We start from the raw sequence: 19,378 nt of genomic DNA on the forward strand, positions 1-19,378 counted from the left end.
CTCTGTGCAGTAGGTGAGGCTGAGAGAGTGACTGGCCCAAGGTCACCCTAGTGTGAGCTTCATGGCTGAGTGGGGATTCAAACCCTGCTCTCCCTAGCTCAGGCATAAGCAAACTCGGCCCTCCAGATGTTTTGGGACTACAACTCCCATCATCCCTGACCACTGGTCCTGTTAGCTAGGGATGATGGGAGTTGTAGTCCCGAAACATCTGGAGGGCCAAGTTTGCCTAGGCCTGCCCTAGCCCTAGTCCAACACTCTAACTAACATTCAATCGACAACACAGATAACTAACAATGAGAAAGGCAGCGCTAAGGGACAGAGAACACAGAAGAGGTTAAATGCCAGAGGAAAACATGCCTGGGATTCTGCTTCCATGTGGCCAGTCCATATACAAGATGCAAAGGCACTCTCCCTCTCCTGCTCATGTTTTCCAACAACTGATGATCCCCAGGTCCTGACAAACCTATAGCCCCAGAAACCAAGGGCTTCCTTTGGGTACCTCAGATTTTCGCCTCCTTCTGAGCACTCGTATGCCAACTGATCAGGCAGATCCAAAACGAAGCTCTTGAGCCGCGTCAGTTCGAGAGCAGTCCAGATCTCCTCCTCAGAGCACACGCCCAAAGGATCAAGGTTCATTCTTAGAGAGCCCGAAAACAAAACTGGGTCCTGAGTAGAGGGAAAACACCAGAGAATTCTCACCTGGGTCTGGACTAGGGATGGGGTAATCTGTCCCTTTCAGGCTTTCTCCATGTCTCATCTTCCAATCTTAAATTGAGTTCTCCATATTTCTACATCCAGCTTTGGGCCTCCCCTGGAAACCTAAAGGGGATGCAAGATCTATGGGGGTGTTAATGCTGTGCGCCCCTCCATCCTATGCTCAGTTTGTATGCATGGGCAACTAAAACCATATATCGTGAAGACACCACAGTCTCTGCTGAAACCAAAGCTGAGTTAAGTAGAGGAATCTTGGAGACTGGCGTGGTGCATAACAATGTTGTAACCTGCCCTGGGATCTTATGGTGAAGGGAGGGTTAGAAATCCCATTACAGTAATAAACAAACTGATCATTGCCACCAGGAAGCAGCTTCATACCTGTGGGATAATGGCAACCTTGCTTCTCAGGTTGTGCAGACCCAAAAGGGCAATATTGGTCCCGTCAATCACAATCTCTCCCGCAGCAGCTTCGACTAGCCTCAGAAGTCCCATGGCTAGGGAAGACTTCCCGGCCCCTGTTCTTCCAGCTATGCCAACCTAAGAGATAAAAGAGCTTTGAGATGCAAGAGAGGTAGCAGAGCCGTGAAAAGCAAAGTCAGCCAAAAGCTTGGATTTGTGCTGCATCTTTGCCAATGCTGCTTTTATTTCTACAAGACAATTTTCAAACATCACAGTCACACATAGGAAAACACGTTGCAGGATTTCAGCAGGAAGTTGCGGGACATGCACCAAATGGAAATGAAGCAGTATGCCCATCCCAAACTTTTGCAGACATGAAAACAGGGTCACCATCGTGAGCACAAATCATCCTGAATGCACAATCAAAAGGATGTGTGGATTGGACCTCAAACCAGCAAAGTGGGAAAAGATCAGCTTCATATGGCGGCTAATGGATTGAGGTTGAATCCTGACAAGACAGAAGTACTGTTTTTGGGGGACAGGGGGCAGGCTGGTGTGGAGGACTCCCTGGTCCTGAATAGGGTAACTGTGCCCCTGAAGGACCAGGTGCGCAGCCTGGGAGTCATTTTGGACTCACAGCTGTCCATGGAGGCACAGGTCAATTCTGTATCCAGGGCAGCTGTCTACCAACTCCACCTGGTACGCAGGCTGAGACCCTACCTGCCCGCGGACTGTCTCGCCAGAGTGGTGCATGCTCTAGTTATCTCCCGCTTGGACTACTGCAATGCGCTCTACGTGGGGCTACCTTTGAAGGTGACTCGGAAACTACAACTAATCCAGAATGCGGCAGCTAGACTGGTGACTGGGGGCGGCTGCCGAGACTACATAACACCGGTCTTGAAAGACCTACATTGGCTCCCAGTACGTTTCCGAGCACAATTCAAAGTGCTGGTGTTGACCTTTAAAGGCCTAAACAGCCTCGGCCCAGTATACCTGAAGGAGCGTCTCCACCCCCATCGTCCTGCCCGGACGCTGACGTCCAGCGCCGAGGGCCTTCTGGCGGTTCCCTCATTGCGAGAAGCAAAGCTACAGGGAACCAGGCAGAGTGGCGCCCGCCCTGTGGAACGCCCTCCCATCAGATGTCAAAGCGATAAATAACTACCTGACATTTAGAAGACATCTTAAGGCAGCCCTGTTCAGGGAAGTTTTTAATCTGTGATATTTTACTGTATTTTTTGTTTCTATGGAAGCCGCCCAGAATGGCTGGGGAAACCCAGCCAGATGGGCGGGGTACAAATAATAAATTATTATTATATAACACCTTTTCCCACATCCTCTCTTTGGAAAGGATGCCATTTCTTCCTGAGTTGCGCTTACCCAATAAACACACCTCCCTCCAACTACTTAAGGTGTCATAAGCACCCATAAGCCTTACCTTTTCTCGTCCATTGATCTTGAGGTTGATGTTCTCCAAAGCTAATTCTAAGCCTGGCCTGTATTGCAAGCTGTAGCCTTTGAATTCAATCTCCCCTTCAGTGGGCCAGTTCTCATGCAGGAGCTGATTGTCCAAAGTCCAGGGAGCCTGGACAGAGACACAGTGGCACCTCAAGCTCAAAAACGTCAGGTCTCAAACAGCTGTGAAACTGAGCAACTACAAAAGGGTTGCTATAGTAGGGCTTTAAATCCTGTGGTTTCAGGGTTAAGTGGATGGGCTGACACCAATTTTCTTCTGAGCCACGTTTGGGGCGAGAGAGCTAGTAGTAGGAAAACAGAGTACCATGCTAGTTGCCCCTGTGCAAACGTGCCGGAAGGTGCGCAACCCTGAGCCAGCACCTTCCTTGCTGGACAAACCAACAGCTGCAGCCAGGAAGGAAAGGTGCAGAGTGAATGAGGGTGAGACAAAAGGCTGTTAGGCCCTTTAAATGTGCTCATGGGAGGAGGAGAAAATGGAGGCTGATGGGGCAGGAGAGACAGCTGCTGGCTTATAGGCCACAAATATCTGAAAGGCTGCCTCCTTCCCTACAGAACCCCTCCGTGTTAGGGGAGGCAGAAGAGGCCCTCTTGACATTTCCACCTCTCTTGGATGCATGGAGGGTGGAGGTCTAGGAGAGGGACCCTAAGCTGAGGATTCCCACCCCACTGAGGTTCCTCGGGCACCTTCCCTGGAAATCTTTTGTCATATGATGAAGACATCATATGAGAGCCAGTGTGGTGTAGTGGTTAAGAGTGGTAGTCTCGCAATCTGGGGAACCGGGTTCGGGTCTCCGCTCCTCCACATGCAGCTGCTGGGTGACCTTGGGCCAGTCACACTTCCTTGAAGTCTCTCGGCCCCACTCACCTCACAGAGTGTTTGTTGTGGGGGAGGAAGGGAAAGGAGAATGTTAGCCGCTTTAAGACTCCTTAAAGGGAGTGAAAGGCGGGATATCAAATCCAAACTCTTCTTCTTCTTCTTCTTCTACATGTCTCTTCACCATAGCCTTTTGGCCCACCCTATTCTTCTGATTGGAAATGTTTCTTTTTAAAAACCCCAAACAAAACAATTTTTATTAAAGCTTGAGAAGCAAAGAAAAAAACAATATCCAGAAGTTGACAAGAAATTCTAACTGCTTTTAATATTGTATTGTAATATTGCTGCCACCGCCCATGCCTGAAAGGCATGAAATACATTTAACAGATGATGATGACGAAGGTGACAGCATCCCAAGAAAGGAAGGATGGAAGGAAATATGTAGTCCCAGAATCCCAGAGACTTAGAAGCTATGGAGGTTCTTAGAGAGAGGCAATGATGGGGATGGCGCTAACTTACATGTGAAGCAATTCCTTTTCTCTTTCCCACTAAAGAAGGCTCATTCTGTTTTTCTTGCTCCTCCCTGCCTTCTACTGCAAGAACGGGGAAGTTTTCTGTCAAGGGTCTCATTCTTTCAGGGGGAAATCCATCGTTTCTCATTTTCTCCCATCTGAATTTTTGGTCCTTTACATTTCTTATTTATTTATTTCATCAGCATTATAGTGAATATTCTCCCCAATAGGTACATTTTCCCTAAACAATTCTGCCTAATGTATTTTTGTGTGTGCGCGCAAAGTATTTTCTCCTAATATAATGCAGTTTTGTATGTTGTTTTCAGTAACACATGCATTTATCTGCCCACCTTAACATAATATATGCATTTTTGGACACATGCCTTGGCTGGAGAACTACATTGCAAAATGAAGGGTTAATTTCGAAGGACAGCTCTGGTTTGGTTTACATATCGTTTACATTATGTAGGTTTGCTTTTAAATGCAAGCCGAGTCAAATTACTCCCCCATCAGAGGGCCGGAGCCAAAGGTGGGAGGAACTGACCCTTTTCTCAGCCCCCCTTATGACCTCCCTGCTGCCCGCTCTCTCTCTCGCTCTCTCTCTCTCTCTCTCTCTCTCTCTGCCCAGAGGGTTGCTGGAAGGACAGATCACAATTGCTAAGAACATGAGAAAACTAAGCTCGATCAGGGCAAAAACTTTGCACCTTTTTCTCACAGTGGTCAACCAATGGGAAGCCCCAAAGCAGGCCCTGCGAGCAACAGCGTTCTTCCTCCAAGTAGGAACTCATAGCTTGGAGGGAGCTTCCATACCTCTTCTCACATCATGCATCAATCCACCCATTTGGGCTTCCTACATGAATTAACTGAAGGAGAATGCCATCACTTACCTCTTTGGGCGTCATTGAGTAATCAGTCACTCTCTCTACAGACACAATGTTGTTATCCATTTCTGCTAAGGAGCGCACCATCCAGTTCAAAACACCGGTAATCTGAACAAAACGAGAGTAGGGGGGTGGGGGAAGCACAAAATGACAGGGAGCTGAGATGGATTAGGTAGTACCGGAACCACATTCCTCTTATGGACAGCCAGTGTGGTGTAGTGATTAGCACGTTGGACTTAGGACGTGGGAGACCAGGGTTTGAACTCCCCACTTGGCCATGAATCTCACCTTCAGCTCTTTGGAGAAAAGGGTGGGATATAAATGCAATAATAAAATAAAATAAAATTATACTGAAAATTAAAAATGCAAATACAGGCCTTATAAGGAGGAACTGCACCCCTCACACCTTGAAATTGCATTTTAACTTTTATCATTCCTTGCCTAAACAACCATGGAGCGAGGCTAACAGGATTAATAACCAATACATTGAGTTAATTTTGGGGCAAGGAACAGGGAAAGACCTTGCTTTTGACAGCTAAAGAATCCCTGAGAGAAAGCCACCCAACCTTTGTTTAAAAACCTCCAATGAAGATCTACCATCTTCCAAGGCAGTCCATTCCACTGCTGAATAGTTCTTAATGTCAGAAAGTTCTTCCTGACGTTTAGTTGGAATCTCCTTTCTTGGAATTTGAATACATTGGTTTGGGTTCTAGCCTCTGGGGCAGCAGAAAACAAGCCTGCTCCATCTTCTATGTGAGTATCAATCAATCTCCTTTATTGGCACAAAAAAGTGCATCGCATAGCATGTGAATATAATACTCTACAGCTCAAAATCCTATGAGCTTCATCAAACCGATTCCTGTGCACTTCTTGCTAAACAAAAGCAAACAAACAACCTTGTTTTCTTTGCCAGATAAGGACATGGTGATGTGTTCAGGTTACCTGCAGAGCACAGGAAACAGAAAAGCCCACGATCCCTGGACTGAGGTGTGATTTGTTCACCACAGCGAGTAAAGCTGCAAACAGGACGATGCCATTCCCCAGGAATTCTGTGTTCGTGGCAAGCCACCTGAGATTTTAAAAGAGAGAGAGAGAAAGGTGCCTGGTTCTCACGTCACAGACTGGCTGGCTGCAAAGGAGTGGTGGGAGACACCAGCTGGGGAGCCCCCCGGGGGGGGGGAAGGCTCAGTCCTGAGGGCCACATGGAGAAGTCTGGAGGGCCATCGTCAGCCCCCAGGCCTCAGGTTCTTCACCCATGTGTGTTGTGCCACAGGACTGTAAAGTCAGCCATTTTCTGGGGCCTGGAGACCAAGGGGTGTACTGTGCCAAGAGGGTAAAGGTAAGCGACCCCTGGATGGTTAAGTCCAGTAAAGGCAACTATGGGGTTGAGGTGCTCATCTTGCTTTCAGGCCGAGGGAGCTGGCGTTTGCCCATAGACAGCTTTCCGGGTCATGCGGCCAGCAGGACTAAAACGCTTTTGGTGAAACGGGACACTGTGAGGGAAACCAGAGCGCACGGAAACACTGTTTATCTTCCTGCCGCAGCAGTACCTACAGTGGTGCCTCGCAAGATGAAAAGAATCCGTTCCGTGAGTCTCTTCGTCTAGCGGTTTTTTCGTCTTGCGAAGCAACCCTACTAGCGGATTAGCGCTATTAGCGGTTTAGCGGCTATTAGCGGCTATTAAAGGCTTAAGGGATTAGCGGATTAGCTGCTAAAAGGCTATTAGCAGCTTAGTGCCTTAGATAAAGGGGGTGGGGAGCGAAAAAAAATCGCAGGAACTTGCAAGACATTTTTGTCTTGCGAAGCAAGCCCATAGGAAATTCGTTTTGCGAAGCACCTCCAAAACGGAAAACCCTTTCGTCTAGCGGGTTTTCCGTCTTGCGAGGCATTCGTCTTGCGGGGCACCACTGTATTTATCTACTTGCACTTTGATGTGCTTTTGAACTGCTAGGTTGGTGGGAACCGGGACATAGCAACGGGAGCTCAACCCGTTGTGGGGATTCAAACCGCTGACCTTCCGACTGGCTAGCCCAAGAGGCTTAGACCACAGCACCACCCACATCCAAGAGGACAGCCATTCTGAGCCCAACCGAAAAAGCTCGGACCGTGGCATTCTCTTTCCTTCTCAGAAGCTGCACTGTCATACCTGTCAGCCACCACGGCCGGGAAAGAGGCCCTGTGGTTTTCGTCCACCTTAAGGTCGTTCTGCAGAATAAAACGCCGCTGGTCCTTGTATGCACGGATGACGATACTCCCTTGGAAGGTCTCTGAAATGTGGGAATAGATGGGCGAGCGGCTGGCAGCTTCCAGGCGTTTCAGCTGGCAGGAGGTGGTGACGAAGAAGCTCTGAGGGACAGAAGGAAGAAGAAAGACACATCGCGGAAGCAGAGCGGCCTTCCCAAGCCGGGGTCCTCTGGACCTTGTTGGACTCCAACTTCCATCAAACCCAGCAAGCAAGGGATTGTGAGAGTAAAGCATCTGCAAAGGAACACTGAAGCAGAGTGTCTACTATTACAGTGGCTCAGGAAAGTAAGTCATTGTTTAAATTCCAATATAGTCTTATTGCTGTTCAGCCACTGTGTTGTGAACTGAGATCTATGGGCATAGGGCAGCAAACAAATTTAATAATACAGTGGTGCCTCACAAGACGAAAAGAATCCGTTCCGCGAGTCTCTTCGTCTTGCAGTTTTTTTCGTCTTGCAAAGCAAGCCCATTAGCGGCATAGTGGCTTAGCGCTACTAGCGGCTTAGCGGGCTTAGCGGATCAGCTGATAAGCGGCTTAGCAGATCAGCTGTTAAGCGGTTTAGCAGACATTTAGCAAGACATTTTCGTCTTGCGAAGCAAGCCCATAGGAAATTCGTTTTGCGAAGCACCTCCAAAACGGAAAACCCTTTCGTCTAGCGGGTTTTCCGTCTTGCGAGGAATTCGTCTTGCGGGGCACCACTGTAAATAATAATGATATTTTATGGGTGGTTTTTTTAAAGCTTTCTGTTTTTCCTGTGTTTGTTTTAATTTTTGTACACTGCCTTGAGTCCTGGTTCTGGGTAAGAGGGTGGGGTATAAGTAAAATAATAGTATTTTAATGAGGAGAGCAGGTTGCACATTCACCCCTAATTACAACAATGAACTGGCCCACAAACATGGCAGAGGGAGCTAATGTGTACCTGGAACACAGCATACAAGGCTGACAGGGGGACTATAGCCACCACGGCTATCGGAGTGGCCATGACGATAACCACGTAGATCTCTAGCAGAATGAATAGGAACCCCAGCAACGACTTCAGCTTGTCTGGGATGATGGAATCAATGGCGTCCATTTCTTTGGAGAAGCGGTTGAGCAGCTCGCCGCTAGGCGTCCGTTCAAAGAACGACATCGGCAACCGGAGGACATCGTGTAGGAGCCTCCGGAAGAGCTCGTGGGAGGCCACCGTCCCGGCCAAGAAGACGGAGGCTATCGATCCAAACTTCCCAACGGCTGCAATGCAAGAGAGCCAGTGTGGCGTAACAGTTAAGAGTGTTGAACTATGGCCTGGGAGGCCAGGGTTCGAATCCCCGCTCAGCCATGTAGCTCAGTGGGGTGACCTTGGGCCAGTCGTTGTCTCTCAGCCCAACCTACCTCACAGGGTTGTTGTGAGGGTGAAATAGGGCTGTATGAGACAGAGAGGCACTGTGTTTTACACCTGAGGGATAGCTCAGTTGGTAGAGCATGAGACTCTCAAGCCCAGGGTCATGGGTTCAAGCCCCACATTGGGTGAAAGATTTCTCATGGCAGGCGCTTGAATTAGATGATCCTTGTGGCTCCTTCCAGCTCTTCTATGATTCTATGAGGCAGTGAAAACCACACACACCACCTTGAGCTCCTTGGAAGAAAAGGCAGTACAGTGGTACCTCAGGTTACATACGCTTCAGGTTACACACTCCGCTAACCCAGAAATAGTGCTTCAGGTTAAGAACTTTGCTTCAGGATGAGAACAGAAATCGTGCTCTGGCGGCGCGGTGGCAGCAGGAGGCCCCATTAGCTAAAGTGGTGCTTCAGGTTAAGAACAGTTTCAGGTTAAGAACGGACCTCTGGAATGAATTAAGTACTTAACCCGAGGTACCACTGTATACAAAGGGGATAAATAAATTGATAATAATAGATGAGAGATACTTTCTTTTATTATCAATATTAAGATGGCCTGGGCTGGTTAACTAGATAGATAAGATAATGAGAGCCTTCCTAGTTAGCTCACTGTTATGTACTAAGCTTGGATCCTAGAACAGTAGGCAAGTAGGATCCTAGAATGCAACAACTGATTGGCCTGCAGGAAAAGACCAATCAGGCTCCAGGGGGGAAGCAGAATCAGCCAATCAGACAGGACTCATTGTGTAAATAATGTATATAAAAGCCTGAGGTTTGGGGGGCAATTCAATCACAATCAAATTACACCAGGGACATTGATAACCAGAGAAAGAGGGAAAAGTGACCTGGGAAAAGTCTCAGGGGCTGAGTAGTGCAGCCTCAAGGGCCACAAGGAATTTGCAGAAAGGACCCAGGGAGACTGCAGGGCTGAACAAACCTTGGGCGAATCCAAGGAAAAAGTAAACACCGATTCGGAGCTCGGTATGCGGCTGCGTTCCGTTGTAAACGGGGTCACTGGCCCACAGGCTGAGCCAATAACCTTGGCAAAAGGATGCAGCTTGTTGGCAGATAAACAAAATTAGAATGTAAGCCCAGAGGAAAGACCCCGCCACTCTCAGGTAGGTCAGGTAGACTGAAGTCTTCGCCTAGAGAGACAAATGGGATAAAAAAGCTCAGGTTGGCTAAGCTAGGAAAACAGGAAGCTGCCTTTTATGGACACATCGACATCACACATTAAAAAAAACTATGATGCCACTTCAAACAGCCATGGCTTCTCCCAGAGAATCCTGGGAGCTGTAGTTTGTTAAGGGTGCTGAGAGGAGACCCCCGCCGTTCCCCGCCCAGAGCTATGTTTCTCAGAGTGGCCTAACAATCAATCCCTCTTCCTAGGGAGTTGTGATAGAAAACTGTGTTATTATACACAACTATTCATTTATATACATAAATTATATACATTTCAAATTACCCTCCCAGTTTGGTGTTTCTCGCCTTCTGTCGTGTATTCTGCTCCATCTGTTTCCTTGCAGCCGCCTCTCTTTTCCAAAGACTTGTAAGACCTTGATAGAAAGAAGCAGCAAGATGGGTTGATTTCATGTACTGGGTTATCACAGTCCAAAAAGCTTTAGTTGGGGCACAATCCTATTCTCAAATTCCACTGGCTAAGGGTTCATAGGGTTTGGTGGAAGCCCCTGTACACCGACAGAATACCAGCTATGTGGCCCTGTTTCTTTTCCACTGCAGTTTGCCTTCTGCTGCCCACTGCAGCAAAATCCATTGCCATTGTGCTATCCCACCCCATTCATTTCAATTAAAAGGAATGCAAATGGGGATAAATGTCATCGCTGACATAACTTTTGCAGACTAAGAGTAGCAACCATAACCATAAATACCCAATGTATTTGCTAGACTGATTTCCACCCTGGATACAGGACAAATACCATATTTTTCGCTCCATAAGATGCACTTTTTTCCTCCTAAAAAGTAAGGGGAAATGTGAGTGTGTCTTATGGAGCGAATGGCATTGCGCAGAAATGGAGAGCTGCGCAGTGCCCCTTCAGCAAAGCGCCTCTCCTGGCTTCTGCCTTAGCTGCGAGCAGCCTCTTTGGGCAGGGGGAGACTTCATCCCACTTCCCGGGAGAGGCTGCATGCGGCTATCCCAGAAGCCAGATCCCTCTTACTGTTCTGGCTTCTAGGATTCAGAATATATTTTTTCCTTGTTTTCCTCCTCCCAAAAATAGGTGCACCTTATGGTCTGGTGCGACTTATGGAGCGAAAAATACGGTAAGTGAACACTGGCAATTTCTATTCCTTTTTCCATTCTTGTCAGAATTCTCCAAGATCCTTACTTCCCAAATGGTATTTTCTCCCTTTAAAAAATAGCATGGATTCTCTTGTGCACCACCTGAGTGAAAATATACTTAAGATAAGTGAAAGGGCTCTTGTTGAGCTTTAAAGAGCTTTCGGGTATCGCCTCACGTTCATGACTGAGGTCACATCTACACCACACACTTAAAACATGGAGAATCCTGGGAAACAATAGTTCATTAAGGGTGCTGAGAACTGCAGCTCTGTGAGGACAGCAGCCTTTACAGACACGGTTTCCAGGACTCTTTGTAGGAAGCCATGGCTGTTTAAGTGATACAAGGGTGTGTTAAATGTATGTGTGGATGTGACGCGAGGCTGCAATCCTAACTATGGACACTCAGAAGTAAGTCCCATTGGATTGAGTGGAGCTTACTCACAGATAAGTGTGGTTTGCAGTTTCTATAACTTACTATCTCGATTACTTACCCTCCAAGTTTTCCGTGGCAGGCCATGTGTCCTTTGGTGACAATTTCAACACTTCCTGTACCTGTGTAATTAAGAAGTTTCAAAATTTCTGCATGTGTGTGAGACAGATTTTGCTGTAGCTCCCAAAATAACATGGGAAATGCCTGAAATTAACAAACACTCCAGGGGCCGATTCTTTACTGATGCCCCATAAGCATTATGATCCGTTGTGATTTGCAATACCTTGTAAATCCTGGTCCTCTTTCTCATCTGTGTCGTGTGACCTCAAGAAGTCTGCAAAAGCCCATTGTCTCTGCAGAAGTTCATGGTAAGAACCTTTCTCAGAGATCGTTCCGTTCATTATAACAATGATGTTATCCACTTTGGGCAAAATATGGATTGTGTTGGTCACTAGAACACGAGTCTGGAAAGAAAAGAAACAATCCATCATTTTGTGGTGCCTGTTCTCTTTGATTCCACTGTACCATACAAATAAGATTTCCTGCTGCCAATAGTAAAAGGTAGAGGTAAAGGACCCCCCTGACAGTTTAGTCCAGTCGCGAATGACTCTGGGGTTGTGGTGCTCATCTTGCTTTACTGGCTGAGGAAGCCGACGTTTGTCCGCAGACAGTTTTTCCGGGTCATGTGGCCAGCATGACTAAGCCGCTTCTGGTGAAACCAGAGCAGCACACGGAAACGCCGTTTACCTTCCCACGGAGCGATACCTATTTATCTACTTGCACTTTGACGTGCTTTTGAACTGCTAGGTTGGCAGGAGGTGGGACCGAGCAACGGGAGCTCACCCCATCGCGGGGATTCAAACCGCCAACCTTCCAATCGGCAAGCCCTAGGCTCCGTGGTTTAGACCACAGCACCACCCGTTGACCAATAGTAACAGACACAAATAGAAAAAAACAGGCCAATATACAAAGACACAATACGGTATAAGGCAAGCAAAGTATAACAAATGTATTCATCACTGTTGTTGGTGTAATGACGATAATAATAATACTTATCAATTTTATTTGTCACCCTTTACAGCAAAGTGTCTCAAAGCAACTTAGGTCATCAAACGAGAAACAATGAAATCAAATATTAAAACAGCAATAAAACAAGACAGGGGGGGGCGGTATTCAACTTAGTTTTACTCAGAGAAGATCCACTGAAATTAATGAACCTAACTTAGTCATGTTCATTCATTTCAACGGGTTGCTCTGAATAGAACTTAGTTGAATATAACCCCTAAAGTACTCCCCCAAGTGTGTGTGTGTGTGTGTGTGTGTGTGTGTAGAAAGAGAGAGAATCAATCCTACACATCCCACTTAATGATGAGCACCACTAAGCCCATTGGCATATCTAACTGCCCTCTTAATTAAAGATCAAAAGTCTGGCACCTAAAAACAAACAATGATGGCATTAGGGTGAGCATTCCCCAAGCAGGGAGCCACCACTAAAAAGGCCTCTGTCTTTGTCAAGTGCCAACTAGAGGGAAGAAGGGAGAATTTGCTTTGATATGCTCTTGCTACAATAACCTTCCCCAAACTGGTGTCATCCAGACATTTTGGACTCCAACTCCTATCAGTCCCAACCAACATGGCCATTGATCAAGGATGATGGGAACTGTAGCAGCTGGTGGCTGTTGGGAGACAAAATGCTGGATGAGATGGCCTCTTGGTTGGATCTAGTAAAACAATTCTTAAGATTAAAATTCAGAAACTACATTAGGCATGCATCAGTTTGCGTTATGTGTGTGTATATCTTCTATGCCCAGTTTCAAGCACCATTAAACAGCAGATTCTAGTTTAACTTCGTTCCTTCTTCATCATTTTAGCACTAAATGGCTGTGTTCCTCTTTTGAAACTCTGACCTTATGTTCAGCTGGATGATTTTAGGACTACATACTGGATCCTTTAAAGTCATGAAAGAAAAGGCACCCATATCGGGCTTAAAGAGAGAGGGAGAAATTAGTACCTTGTTTTTTAATAAGCCGTTCGGTCCAATGACCTGTTCAAAAATGTGCTGGCCAACCTGAGAATCCACAGAAGAAAGGGGGTCATCCAGAAGGTAAATTGAAGCCTTCTTGTAAACAGCCCGAGCCAGACTGAGCCTCTGCTTCTGTCCTCCAGAAATGTTTATGCCCTGTTGCAACACAAAAAAGTTACCCACAATACATACACACATCCCTTATCGCACGGTTCCTGAAAAGAGTTTTTCATAAGTGAGGCTGAAATTGGTTTTCCCAGTTTCCTGCAACTGCAAAACCCCACATTGGCTAGAAAATCACTTAAGCATTGTGCTGAAAAGTCTTCTGGGTTTAGGAAACTCAGCCTTTACACATCCATCCTATGCAAGGCCAGGCCATCCAAACATCAGCTTCATATAAGAAGCTGCCTTGCAAAGAGTAGACCATCAGTCCAGCTAGTTCAGTATTGTCTGCAATGACTGGCAGTGGTCCTCCAAGGTTTCAGATGGGGACATTCCTAGTTCTACTTAGAGGCAGACAAATCCCAAGCATCTCCATCAATGTGTGCTTTGGCTGGAGAACTGCATCCGAGAATTTGGAGAAGTGAGGATTTTGAAGAAAAGCTGCATTTTTGGCTCACATAATGTTTTGGTAAGTACAAAACACATAAGTTTGCAATAAAATGCGAGCCAAACCCAATTTCTTTCCCCAAACCACTTGCAGCATCTACCTTAAATTGGGGACTCCAAATTAAGAAAACACCCCTCAGCACTACCTGTGTATAAGATGAGCCCCAATTTTAAACCTAATTTTTTGGTAAAAAACCTAGTCTTATACATGGAAAAATATGGTATATCCCAATTGTTGTTGTTGTTGTTTAGTCGTTCAGTCGTGTCCGACTCTTCGTGACCCCATGGACCAGAGCACGCCAGGCACTCCTGTCTTCCACTGCCACCCGCAGTTTGGTCAGATTCATGTTTGTAGCTTCGAGAACACTGTCTAACCATCTTGTCCTCTGTTGTCCCCTTCTCCTTGTGCCCTCCATCTTTCCCAACATCAGGGTATTTTCCAGGGAGTCTTCTCTTCTCACGAGGTGGCCAAAGTATTGGAGCCTCAGCTTCACGATCTGTCCTTCCAGTGAGCACTCAGGGCTGATTTCCTTAAGAATGGATGCGTTTGATCTTCTTGCAGTCCATGGGACTCTCAAGAGTCTCCTCCAGCACCATAATTCAAAAGCGTCAATTCTTCGGCGATCAGCCTTCTTTATGGTCCAGCTCTCACTTCCATACATCACTACTGGGAAAACCATAGCTTTTACTATACGGACCTTTGTTGGCAAGGTGATGTCTCTACTTTTTAAAATGCTGTCTAGGTTTGTCATTGGTTTCCTCCCAAGAAGCAGGAGTCTCTTAATTTCGTGGCTGCTGTCACCATCTGCAGTGATCATGGAGCCCAAGAAAGTAAAATCTCTCACTGCCTCCATTTCCTCCCTTTCTATTTGACAGGAGGTGATGGGACCAGTGGCCATGATCTTCGTTTTTTTGATGTTGAGCATCAGACCATATTTTGCGCTCTCCTCTTTCACCCTCAATAAAAGGTTTTTAAATTCCTCCTCACTTTCTGCCATCAAGGATATCCCAATACATCTTTTGTTTACTCCTGGTGTAAACAATACTGAGGAAGACAAACCAACAGTCTGACTCGATATAATGCAACTTCCTATGGGTTATATCCATTGCTAGTCTGACCCAGAATAGACCCACTGAAGTTAGCAGGCATGCCTAACTCAGGTTCTTTCATTTCAATGGGTCCAAGTGGAGCTTAGCTGGATACACTTCTATGCTCCTGCAAATATTGTCCCAACCTGCACCCCACTTTCACTTTGTCAAAGATAAACCCACAGCTGTCATGGACCCTTCCAAGGAGAAGGAAGAGGAAGACAGTATAGATTTACAGCAGGGGTTTGAGGGAGGTCGCAGCTCAAAGGCAGATGAGGGGGGAAGTTGGGAGAGCCAGAGCAACAGCTGGCTGGCACGTTGTCATTAGAAAGCATTCAAGACCCTCCATCTCCCAGAACCCGGTGAGCCTTAAAAGTAGGAGAGCAAAGAGCTCAAAGACAGAGGGCAGGTAGCAGCACCCATAGAGATGATGAGAATGACGAATGAGTGGGAGATGGGGAGTGGGGTGGAGATTCACTAGGGACAACACCATTATCCAAGAGGCTGGGTTCTATAGCCTCTCTCTGTAAAGACTGAAATAAAAAAGGACTGTAAAAAACTTTTCCTTGTCTTTATATATTTTTCTGGGCAACCAGCCGGGAGCTGCTGGCAGCATCCTGACAACAACATTGCACATAATAAAAATCAAAATGGAACACCGTGCAACACATACCGCAATAGGACTATAAAATACAAAAAATGAGTCTCATTTCAAGGTGGGCACTAAAACACCTGTAGAACATCCCAAACAATCAGGTATTATCATCATTTTTCAAAATTAACTCTTGGTCAGACAAATAATGAACCAAGAACCTTCTCTCCGATTTCTGTCTGACTTCCAGCAGGGAAGCTCTCCAGGTCCAGCTCCAGCGCACAAGCTTCGACCACTCTGTTGTACCACCTCCTATCCATCTTCTGTCCAAATGTGATATTGCCTTCCACTGACATGTTTTGTATCCAGGGTTTCTGGGGAACAAACGCTACTGTGCCCTGTGAAATTAAATTAAGAGATGATTACCAGATGCAGCATGGGTGACAAACACACACTATCTAAGAACCAATTACAGTAGGATGCTAGTTTAATCCCCCCCCCATTAAATAAACAAACAAAAAATAAAATGACAACACTTTTTATTCTCTTTGAATGCATTTTTTAAAAATCCGTACAACATCCTTGTTGATGATGGAAAAGACGGCATGTAAATGGTCAGGGGGAGAGATTTCTAGGCTGGCAATCTAAAAGATTTCAAGGCCGTTGAGGAACATGTACTTGGAGCCGTCAGCTTTCAAAAAATGAGGGTAAGAAAGGATGTAGCTCAGAAAGCAGCTATCGTTAACTATATATACATTAGTCTCATACACACAATACATTTAAAGCAGGTTTAACACACATTTAAAGCATATGGCTTTCCCCAAAGAATCTCAGGAACTGTAATCTAAAGGTTCTGGGAACTGTAGCTCTGCAAGGGGTCAACTACAGTTCCCAGCACTGGTGGAAGAAGGGGGGTGAAGGGTGTGTGGTCTGCCCCGGGTGTCATCCCTGGGGGGGTGACATCACCGTGCCACCCCCCTGGGACGCTCGCCACCCCGCCTCCATGGGTGGATGGCCCTGCCCCCGGAGCACAGCATGCGCACCACTCCGGGTGCCAGAGCAGCTAGCTCCGCCTCTGGTTCCCAATATTATTTGGGGGAAGCCAGGTGTTTTAAATGCACAGTGCGAATGTGACCTAAAACTAAAAGCTTGCTTAGGATAGGGGAGGAAAAGAAGCTTTTACCTTCGTAGCCAGAGTGCCTTCTGTTTTGTGTAGCTCTCCGAGCAATGCCGAGAGTAGTGAGGATTTTCCCGCTCCAACCTGGCCAACCACAGCGCACAGACTGCCCCGAGGTATCGCTAGATTAATCCTGCGTGGATGGTAACATATAATCCCGTGAGCGTCTGGCACACGCTGTTGGAAGTGCAACAGCAGAGATAATCCGGGGTGCAATTTAAGAGTTAATTCTGTTGTTAGGAAGTCAGCTAACCGAGAGGGGTGGTGGCAGAGGCGATGCGTGCTCCTCAAGGTGTTGCTGTTGTACGGAATTAAAGAACTGCAGAGTTGGAAGAGACCTCCCAATGGTCATTCCTTGCAATATAGGAATCGCAGCAGATCACAATCACAGCCAGTTTATTGGAAGGATTAAGAAACCCCAACACCTCAGTTCATTTGCTTTTGTGGACCGTCCACCAACCCAATCCATAATCAAGACTGAAATCAGGAAAAGAGCTCATCTTTAGAAGAAAAGACCCAATTTGCTCGTGGCCATTTACCTTTTAAGGCAGGGAGGGCTCTCTCTGCACCAGCTGAAGGTCCCTTCCCTTATCATAACACAATCCTGAACTGAGGAAGAAAGGCAGAGGAGCACTTATTATATGTGTTGTAGAGTATGTATTTCTAGAGATGCTGCGTAGTCCTGTCTTTCTGTACATTCCCTTCTAAGCTACCCTGGCACCGCTAGCTCAGAATGTTAAGTGATGTCATGACCTTCCTATCTATACACATCCTCCCTTTATCACTCTCAGGAATGTAAAGTGCACTCTGTACGATCTCTGAGTACCAGCCTATCAATCACAGATTATTTACTAAGGATGTTTCCATGCCTGACCTAAACTCTGTGTTCCCTCTATCTAATGATGATTAATGTCTTACACGCAACCCCTTGTATGTATACGCAACACTTGTAACGCTTGCAACGCACACCACGTGTAACCAATCAGCACCAAGCACATATGAGGCAATTGCTGTAATATTCAATAAAAGGGACTCCCCGAGACTTGGTCGAGGAGATGCCTCCCACATGACACCCACTACTCGTCTGTCGCTTATTTCAACCCAACATCTGGTGAGATGATACAAACTGGTGGCTTTCTAGATCGCTTGCTATACAAGCGAGGTTGCTATAATGGGAACATATGCTAACCTTAGATACAATATAGAAAGTCGAGAGCATTCAAGGGAAGAGAATTTTGCCTTTCCAGATCATAAACAAAAGACATCTGGTTTCCCCCTTGTTTTACAATGGGGAACTTCAGGGGGCCTCAAATGTGGCCCTTTATGCCTCTCCATCTGGCCCCTGGCACTCTATAGGCCACACCCTCTCTCTATAGGCCACACCCCTCAGCTGGCCCTGTTTCACACCCTGTCTGAATGTTCATCCCTGGCTGGATGGTGTATAGAAGTCTGGTAAGGGCTTTTGCCTCCTGTAGCTTCACAGTTGGGAGGCAGCAATGCTTCTGAATGCCAGTTGCAGGAGTCCTGCTTGTGGGCTTCCCGTGGGCACATGGTTGGCCACTGTGAGAACAGGATGCTGGGCTAGACAGGCCCTTGGCTGATCTGGCAGGCTCTTCTTATGTACAGGTGGTAAAATTTACTTCTGTTGCTCTGCCCACTTTCCCCCTAGGCCCTGCTCACCCCTGGCATGTGGCCCTCAAAAGGTTGCCCAGGAGGGAATGTGGCCCTAGGACTGAATATGGTTCCCTACGCTACCTTATTTACTCACTACACATTTGCTCAGATAAATGCCTTCGGAGACATTCTGGCTCAGGTCTGGCTAGTGATGGAAAAATACGTCAATTTCTCTCTGTTTCTCATTTTTCCAATCTTAATTTCACTTCTCCACATTTCCACATCAACGTGTAATTTTTAAACTAAAGTCCTCGTGGAAACTCCTCAGAATTTTAGAGTGAATTTCTCCTAATATACACATTTTATATACAATTTTGCCTAACATTTTTTTTGCAAAGCACATTTCCCCCATAGCTCCTGGAAGAAAGGCAGGATGTAAATAAATATAAACACTATAATAGTAATATTTCCATTTCCCCCAATATTTTGCATTTTGTACGTTATTTCCACCAACATATGCATTTTTATGCATACTTTACCACAGCACGTACATTTTTCTATGCCATGTTTAGCTGGAGAAATGCATTGTGAACTTCGGAGAAATCTGATTTTTGAAAGCTGGCTGTATTTTCATTTGTGTATTGCTTCAGAAACTGTGAATTAGGTAGATTTGCTTTCAGATGTGAACTGAATTGCATTGCTCCCCCAGATCTCTAGCCGGCAGAGATGGCTCACCCTATCTTTCTGCATAACAGCATGCCACTGTTGTGGGGATAAAAATGGGAGGGTTCTATTGGGTTTTTTGACTACATGCCATCATGTGCAGCTTCGCACAGAGTCAATTAAGAGTTGGCCAACAGCCAATCATGACAGAGCAGAGAGGAGTTATCTGCCTGGAGATATGGAAACCTGGAAACAGCTTTAAAGGTAAAGGTAAAGGTACCCCTGCCCGTACGGGCCAGTCGTGTCCTACCCTAGGGTTGTGCGCCCATCTCACTTAAGAGGCGCTGTCCGGAGACACTTCCAGGTCACGTGGCCAGCGTGATGAAGCTGCTCTGGCGAGCCAGCACCAGTGCAGCACACGGAAACGGCGTTTACCTTCCCGCTATAAAGCGGTACCTATTTATCTA

General features: G+C 46.4%; 1 protein-coding gene across 10 annotated transcripts in view; it reads right to left on the bottom strand.

Annotated features, from left to right (window-relative positions):
* Positions 1 to 19,378, bottom strand: part of ABCC6 (ATP binding cassette subfamily C member 6) — a 40,924-nt gene that overhangs the window by 2,722 nt on the left and 18,824 nt on the right. For 4 of the 10 annotated variants that reach the window (XR_014504890.1, XM_083413326.1, XM_083413323.1 and 1 more), the window contains exons 15-29: positions 17,174 to 17,243; positions 16,641 to 16,767; positions 15,679 to 15,855; positions 13,156 to 13,323; positions 11,428 to 11,608; positions 11,206 to 11,266; positions 9,881 to 9,971; positions 9,353 to 9,560; positions 7,958 to 8,268; positions 6,940 to 7,139; positions 5,736 to 5,862; positions 4,800 to 4,901; positions 2,549 to 2,695; positions 1,093 to 1,251; positions 500 to 666 (exon numbers count right to left, since the gene is read on the bottom strand). Coding sequence is in view for 5 of the 10 variants with exons in the window: in XM_083413326.1 (XP_083269452.1) it covers positions 500 to 666; positions 1,093 to 1,251; positions 2,549 to 2,695; positions 4,800 to 4,901; positions 5,736 to 5,862; positions 6,940 to 7,139; positions 7,958 to 8,268; positions 9,353 to 9,560; positions 9,881 to 9,971; positions 11,206 to 11,266; positions 11,428 to 11,608; positions 13,156 to 13,323; positions 15,679 to 15,855; positions 16,641 to 16,767; positions 17,174 to 17,243 (2,296 nt within the window). In the remaining 5 variants the exon portion in view is untranslated. Of the gene's footprint in view, positions 1 to 499; positions 667 to 699; positions 838 to 1,092; positions 1,252 to 2,548; positions 2,696 to 3,919; positions 3,994 to 4,799; positions 4,902 to 5,735; positions 5,863 to 6,939; positions 7,140 to 7,957; positions 8,269 to 9,352; positions 9,561 to 9,880; positions 9,972 to 11,205; positions 11,267 to 11,427; positions 11,609 to 13,155; positions 13,324 to 15,678; positions 15,856 to 16,640; positions 16,768 to 17,173; positions 17,244 to 19,378 lie in introns of those variants that run through there. The other 6 variants (XM_083413325.1, XM_083413324.1, XR_014504891.1 and 3 more) reach the window with 5 other exon arrangements.

Source organism: Podarcis tiliguerta (genome assembly GCF_965153285.1).
Source record: "Podarcis tiliguerta genome assembly, chromosome: 14".
NCBI classification, from domain to species: Eukaryota; Metazoa; Chordata; class Lepidosauria; order Squamata; family Lacertidae; genus Podarcis; species Podarcis tiliguerta.